The 8,145-nt window shown below is 39.9% G+C and overlaps 1 protein-coding gene across 1 annotated transcript; it reads right to left on the bottom strand.

The window, feature by feature from the left end:
- Window positions 1-6,674: 6,674 nt before the first annotated feature.
- Window positions 6,675-7,622, bottom strand: LOC106509341 (olfactory receptor 5AN6-like). Its single transcript, XM_013994282.3, has one exon. The coding sequence runs from the start codon at window positions 7,617-7,619 to the stop codon at window positions 6,675-6,677; it is 945 nt and encodes a 314-aa protein (XP_013849736.3). The 5' UTR covers window positions 7,620-7,622.
- Between the last annotated feature and the right edge of the window lie 523 nt (window positions 7,623-8,145).

The raw sequence follows: 8,145 nt of genomic DNA, 5'->3' as shown, positions 1-8,145 counted from the left end.
GCCAATCCTTTTCAAACTCTTCCAAAAAAACTGAAGAGAAAGGAACCTTTCCAAAGGCATTTTACAAAGCCAATATTACTTTGATGGCAAAGCAAGCTAAGGACACTACCAGGGAAGAAAACTACGGGTCATTATCCTTGGTTACTACAGATTTTTAAAGTCTCAATGAAATACTAGCAAACAAAATTCAGCAGCACATACAAAGGATCATACCATGACCAGGTAGGGTTCGTTCTTGGGATGCAAGAATGGGTCAACATACACAAAGCAATAAATGTGACACATTACATCAAGAGAATGAAATATAGAAAATCATAAAATCCTCTCAATAAATGCACTAAAAGCTTTGGACAAATTCAACTTGCAATCATGATCAAAACTCTCAACAAGTGAGGTAGGAGGAATTTACCTCAGCATAGTAAAGGCCATGAGAACATGCCTGCATCTAACACCACACTCAGTGGTAAATGATTGAAAGCTTTTCTTCCTAAGACAGGAGATAAGACAAGGGTGACCACTGTGCACATTCCTACACAACATTGTACTAGAAGTCCAAGCCAGACCAATCCAGCAAGAAGGAAGGAAGGAAGGAAGGAAGGAAGGAAGGAAGGAAGGAAGGGATAGATGGCATCAGAATTGAAATTTCTCCTGCTTGCAGATGATATGATTTTTTAATATAGACAGTCTTAAAGACTCCACTCAAAACCTGTCAGATTAAACAATCCAAATATTGTCATGGAATCACAAATACCCTAAACAGACTAAATAATCCTGAGAAAGAGAACACAGCTGGAGGCATTAAGCTTCCTGACTTCTACCTCCTGGCTCTGTGACCCTTAGCAAGTTATTCACATTTCTGTGCCTTCGTTGCCTCATTTATCAATAGGCGTAATAGGATTTACCACCTCGGAGTTCCTGCTGAGACTCAGTGATAACACACCCATGAGGATGTGGGTATCCATGAGGATGTGGGTTCGATCCTTGGCCCTTCTCAGTGGCTAAGGATCCTGTGTTGCCAAGAGCTGCAGTGTATGTCACAGACATGCCATTGCTGTGGTGTAGGCTGACATCTGCAGCTCCAATGCCCTAGACCAGGATGTTCCATATGCCACAGCTGCATTCCTAAAAAACAAAGATTTACTACCACACAGGGGGGTGGTGTTTCAGGGACTCAATGACCGAAAGACCTTAGCAAAACCTTTTCCAAATCGGACCTACTAAGGACATGGTCACTTGTGAGGTCGTGCAGGGCACAAAAGCAGCTCAAGGAAGCCAGGAATGTTGCTGGATGAAAATAAACAATATTAGGTAAAAGAAGATTTAAAGGGACGGTTAGACCAACACTACCTGGGCTCAGAAGGGGGCTTCTCTGATATCTGTGTTACCCACCCTATAGTCTCCAGACACCCACGTTCTCCAAAGATAATTTCTTTAAGAGGTCAATGAAATTCTACATATTTGTTCATATCTTTATCAGCAACCTGCTTGACTTAGCTGTACAGAAATTATGAATCAAAGCTGTATGTTTAAATGAAAATCAGATTAATGATTAGTACATAAAAACAGATCTGCAACTAAACATATTGAATTATAAGTGTCCTTGGGTTGAATAAAGATGAACAGTGTAAATAAGCACAATTTGGTTTATTCTCCTGAAATTCAGTACATTCTTTATCTTAACATTCAGTTAGCTTTTACCATACATTAAGCTATACAGACATGTCCTTCGATTCTAAATGATTCCTTACCCCCATTTTACAGGTGGAAAACAGAAGGCTGCAGAGGTCAAGATTACATCCCCAAGACACTGCAGAACCAGACGTCAACATGTGAACCTCACTCCAGAGTGACACCTGACATTTCAGGTCACAGATTCATATTTTCCAGGAAAGTGGGAGACAGAAAACTCCAGGAAGAGCCCGAAGTGGAGGGTGTGGACATAAGGGAGAAGGGATAGTGGAAGAAGGAGAAAGAGACTGAGGATGACAAACCTGGCTCCATGAAATTCCAGCTGGAAGAATCACATGGCTACAGAGATAGCACAGAATCCACTATCTCTATGAATCTTGCCCCCTCACCTTGACTCAGGGCCCAGGAAGGCAGAGTTCTTGACAAAGGGTAAAATTGTGGATGTCTTTTGAAAAGAGATTTTCCAGGTGGGCATGCTGCACTTCAGTATGGAGACTTTGGACCATGGACTTGGCTGTCCACTCAGCCAGAGAGATGCCCACATGAGAGCCTCTTCTATGTGTCATCAAGGGCAGAGTGAACGGAAAAAAACAGTTGGGCAAGAACGCTCTCCAGGTACTTGCTCTCTGGAGTCAGGGTTGTCATGGAGATTTTGTCCCTTCTAATTTCATGTCCCACTTTGCCATGTCCCTCCTGATTCAGTTCTCTACTCCCCTGTGGTCCTATCAAGGTCTCATAATTAGAGCTTTTCCTTTAACACCCTGGGAGTCATTTGAGCTGGAAGGGACATAGTGATCACCTAGGCCAATACCTTCAATTTCCAGGTGGAGACCTGAGGTCAGTGGACTTAAACAGAGACTTGCCCAAGATGACACAGCTAGCTGGTGATAGTGTGAATATACTAAATCAGATATGTGGACACACCCTGCTTACAAAGCACCTTCATTTATATATATCCATACACATATCTCCTTTTTTAATGTTTTAATGATTTTTATTTTTTCCATTATAGTTGGTTTACAGTGTTCTGTCTGTTTTCTACCATATAGCAAAGTGACCCAGTCTCACACATGCACACATATTCTTTTTCTCACATATCCTCCATCATGTTCCTTCACAAGTGACTAGATATAGTTCACTATGCTATACAGCAGGATCATATTGCTTGTCCACTCCAAATGCAATAGTTTGCATCTATGAACCCCAAGCTCCCAGTTCATCCCACTCCCTCCCCCTCCCCCTTGGCAACCACAAGTCTGTTCTCCAAGCCCATGAGTTTCTTTTCTGTGGAAAGATTCATTTGTGCCATATACTAGATTGAGATATAAGTGATATCATAGTGTGTCTTGCTCTTTCTAACTTACTTCACTTAGGACGAGAGTCTCTTGTTCCATCCATGTTGTTGCAAGTGGCATTATTTTGTTCTTTTTATGACTGAGTAGCATTCCATTTCCGTACACATATCTTCTTAAATACCTGACCTAAATCAATCATCACTGCAGCCATGAGGCAAACATGGCATTTCTTCCTATGCTACGTGAACAAATCAAGGCAATAAGGACTACAGTAAAACTATTCATGAGAAGGCCACAATTGTGGTTACAACCACACACTTTCGTGTCAGAAAATCTGGATTGAGTAGCATCTCTTCCACTTGAGGATTCTATGATCTTGACCAAATGCACTTCTCTAAACCTTGGTATTGTCACCTATAAAATAGGACCGACAAGGGCATTGAATTTCAGATCCCTTTTTAAGCTATTGTCAGAATATACACACTTTGCCTTCTATTAATACCAAGTGTAATTTATGTGTTCTGAATTGGAGTTCAATCCAACATATTCTGCAGCATTACTAATTCTTCATTTAAAATGTCTAAGATCATTCCAAGAATTGTTTGTCAATTTTTAGTCCTTTTTAAATTGAGATCAGGTACCTTGCCATTACTATGGATATTGGGGTGTTTCAGGAAGGTCTCATTCTTGATTGGATCAACTTCAGCTAATCTTACTGCCAGGGAGAAACAAGTGTGTGTGGACAATGAGTGAATTACATGATTTAACTCCTGCTAATAGGCTGGTACTTACATGTTCCTCTGGTAAAAAACTATAATAATTTAATCTGTAAAACGGAAAAGATTCTTAAAACAGTGTTGCAGATATCAGACCAAAACATAGAATTGGTGCTTCACAGACATGCGGTAGAGGATATGTTTCTGGTCAGTTAGAAAGAACCATTTAGTTCCACAAACCGCATTTTGTGAAATTAAAGATGAACTGTTGCTACACTAAGAAGAATATGGCAGATTTCAATATGTCTAAAAATTCTAACTATAAAAGGGGTAATTCGAACCTGCAAACCCCGTACGTTAATAGAAAGAAGTCACATCTTTGCAGTGTAACTCTATGAAATATAAAATGTAGTATAAACACTAATATGATATGTTTGAAACTTAGCCCATAATCTTCTGTCTGAAAAAAGAAACCTCTTTTTAAAATTTTCTTGATTGGACTCTGAGTTTCCATGGTAACTCCATGTCAGGTGGCTCTATTGCTCCCTGGTCAAACTTAAGTCCTGGATCCTCCGAGGGATGCATATCACTGGAGTTCATGTCCAACTCCACTAGACACACAACAAAAGCCTTTATTTCTGAGGTCTTTCCTGGTCTCAGGGAAGCTACCAGAGAGCATGCTGCAACCAGTCCAACATATGCCCAGCAATTGATGACTTTGACTTCTTTTTAATCCTCTGAGCCTTAAAGGTGTCTTTTCTTTCTACCATTCCTCTCTCCCTTCTCTTTTTCACAATACACTTCACAAAAAAGGCTCAGAGGACAAGTTAGGGGACAAGGTTATTTGGTAATAAAGCTAGACCTACCTTTGTCCCTCTCCACTCCCATCATCTCCTGGCATCTCCTTTGCTTTCTTTTTTTCCTCTCCCCCATCTCTCTCTCTCTGTCTCTCTGTGTCTCTCTCTCTCCTGCTCTCTTGTTCTGTGTGTATGTCTGTCTCTCTCTCAAACACACACAAACACACACACACACAATCTCTGTTCAAAATTAAGATTAGGAAGTGCTCATTTTTAAACTATTTTTAATTCTCACATATTTAATTTTTTATTTCTTTTTATTTTTAGTTTATTGATGTATAAATAAACACCTAATTTTATAAAGAAAAATCAGTGAAGAAAAGCCTAGTGTGTATGGCTTCCTGGGTTCTTGTCATTTCACTATATGTAACATCTATCAGAATCTCTGTTATCAAAATACAGGGTTTTGTCTACCTGGGTCTAATCAGGGAAACAGACTTTTTAAACTGAATTCAATGCAGCTGGCACTGCCTCAGACAGATCACTTGGTGGTGGCAGTTAAACATAATGATGCTAGTAGCCAGTATGGAAAGAGTTGAAGAGTTTTCAAAAAACCATATATAGAAATACCATATGATCCAGCCATTCTACCCATGAGCTTATATCTGAAAAAAAATGAAAGCGCTAAATAGAAAAGATACATGAGTCTCAATGTTCATAGCAGTGATATTTACAATTGCCAAGATATGAAAGCAACCTACGTGTCCATCAAGGGTGAGTGGATGTGGAGTTCCCTTGTGGCTCAGTGGTTAAGGACCTGGCATTATCACTACTGTGTCTTGGGTCACTACTGTGGCATGGAATCGATCCCTGGCCTGGGAACTTCCACATGCCACTGTAGTGCCCCCCCCCAAAAAAGAGAGAAGAATGGATAAAGAATGGGGGAGTGGAGTTCCCATTGTGGCACAGTGGTTAACGAATCCGACTAGGAACCATGAGGTTGCAGGTTCGGTCCCTGCCCTTTCTCGGTGGGTTTACGATCCGGCATTGCCGTGAGCTGTGGTGTAGGTTGCAGATGCGGCTCGGATCCCGCGTTGCTGTGGCTCTGGCGTAGGCCAGTGGCTACAGCTCCGATTCGACCCCTAGCCTGGGAACCTCCATATGCCACGGGAGCAGCCCAAGAAATAGCAAAAAGACAAAAAGACAAAAAAAAATGGGGGAATACACACACACACATGCAATGTAATACTACTCAGTCATAAAAAAGAATAAAAATTTTCCATTTGCAGCAACATGAATGGACTTAGTGGGACTATGCTAAGAAAATAGGTCATATAGAGAAGGAAAATAGTGTATGATATCACTTAAATGCAGAACCTAAAAATAAAACAAGCTAATGAATATAAGAGATCAGAAACAGACTCACAAAATAGAGAACAAATTAGTTGTTGCCAGTGGGAGAGGGAAGGGGGAAGGGAATGATAAGGGTAGGAGATTAAGCGATACAAACTACTAAGTGCAAATTAAATAAGCTATGAGAATAAACTGTCCAATACGGGAATATAGGCAAAATTTTACAATAACTATAAATGGAATAACAAGTTTAAAAATTGTGAGTCATTATGTTGTACACCTGAAATGTATAAAATATTGTACATTAACTATAACATAGATGATAGATAGATAGATAGATAGATAGATAGATAGATGATAGATAGACAGATAGACAGACAGACAGACGATAAAATTAAAAAGAAATTCATGGCACCAGAAAACAAGGAAGACCTCGCTATTCTTGTGTTCTACAAAGTGTCTCTTGCATGTTCTTACCCCTGTCTTCCTTATACGGGTAATAATACCAACCCAAATGTTATTCTTTTTTTTCATTCACAGATTTTTATTTTTTTATAATGATTTTTATTTTTTTCTTTATAGCTAGTTTAGAGTGATCTGTCAATTTTCTACTGTACAGCATGGTAACCCAGGTACACACATATGTATAGGTTTTTTTTCTCACATTATCATGCTCCATCATAAGTGACTAGATGTAGTTCCTAGTGCTACACAGCAGGAACTCATTGCTTATCCATTCCAAAGGCAATAATCCGCATCTATTAACCCCATGTTCCCAATCCATCCCACTCCCTCCACCCCACCCCTCCTCCCAAATATTATTCTTACTGAGGTAAATGTGTTTCCCTCTTTATCATTCTCCTGAGGGCTTCTTTGATCTCATTGTTCCTCAAACTATATATAAGAGGGTTTAACATGGGAATAAGGACAACATAGAACACTGACAGGACCTTGTCCTGCTTCTTGGGGTGGCCAGAGCTAGGAAGCAGGTACACGGAGAGACCTGTGCCATAGAAGAGTGTCACAACTGCCAGGTGGGAGGCACAGGTATTGAACGCCTTAGCACTACCTTTGATGGAGGATATTTTCAGAATGGAAACTGCTATGAAACCATAGGATAAGAGGATAACAAGCAAAGAACCCAACCCAAAAAGAATAGCTACTAAAGAAAGTATCATTTGGCTGGTGAAGGGATTGGAGCAAGACAAGGAAATAATCTGAGGAAGGTCACAGAAGAAATGATGAATCACATTTGGCCCACAGTAGTAGAGGTGAAAGCAAGGGACCGTTTGAACTAAGCTACCAAGGAAACCACTCCCAAAAGCCCCAGCAATCATGTTCTCACAGAGGCCAGGAGCCATGATGGCTGAGTAGTGCAGGGGGCTACCAATAGCAACATATCTGTCATAGGCCATGGCAGCCAAGAGGCAGCACTCAGCCTGAGCCATCCAGGACCCAACAAAATACTGGGTGGCACAGGCTATGAAGGAGATTGTTTTTTCAACCTTTAAGAAATCTGAAAGCATCCTTGGGCTGACAGAAGACGAGTAAGAGATATCAATAAAAGACAAGAAACTGAAAAAAAAGTACATAGGTATGTGGAGGTGGGAATCCATTCTGATGAGGCAGATAAGACCCAGATTCCAGGTTAGAGTTACAAGATAGATCCCTAGGAAGATTGGAAAGAGGACAAGTTGCAGCTCTTTTTCATCTGAGAGTCCCAGGAAAACAAACGTGGCCACGAAAGTTAGATTTTTATCCCCATCCATGGACTTGTTTGGTGCCATCTGCTGAGAAAAACATGAGAAGGAAATGCTTTTATTCTACAAACAAAACACTCTTCTTTTTTTTTTTTCAGTCATGCAGCTGATTAATATACAACCTTGAATCATCAATGTTGAGTTAACCTGTCCTTTCCATGTATAATCACCAATCTTAAATGAAAAATTATCTTGAATATATATATTGTAATTCTCTTGGGGGTCCTAAAGACAGTAAATGAACATCATTAGTATATATTGATTAAATGCCTTAGTTTCATGCTTTCCCATTCCAGATTTTACAAATATATGAGAATTTAAAATGGACCAAATTAAGAAAATCTGTCATCTCTCTATATGGTAAAAATAATGATTCTGATAAGAGTAACTTTGATATTAACTCAAGGCTTGAAGAAATCCCTGAATCATGCTAGGCTTCGTCTATAAAGTGAGGATGGTGGAGTCTGTATTCTTGAAAATCTACATGAGAACTAACATTCATTATTCTGTAATCAAGACAGGTGGAAAGTTCAAA

The sequence above is a fragment of the Sus scrofa genome, chromosome 2, assembly GCF_054392235.1.
Source record: "Sus scrofa isolate SSC_HxYL_T2T_F1_AM1 chromosome 2, Sscrofa_HxYL_maternal_Yorkshire_Landrace_v2.0, whole genome shotgun sequence".
Lineage (NCBI taxonomy): Eukaryota > Metazoa > Chordata > Mammalia > Artiodactyla > Suidae > Sus > Sus scrofa.
The sequence above is the reverse complement of the archived record's forward strand: the minus strand, read 5'-3'. Positions and strand labels throughout refer to the sequence as shown.

Coding starts and splice junctions, on each gene's coding strand:
- LOC106509341 (XM_013994282.3), bottom strand. CDS start 7,619: ATGGATGGGGATAAAAATCTAACTTTCGTGGCCACGTTTGTTTTCCTG.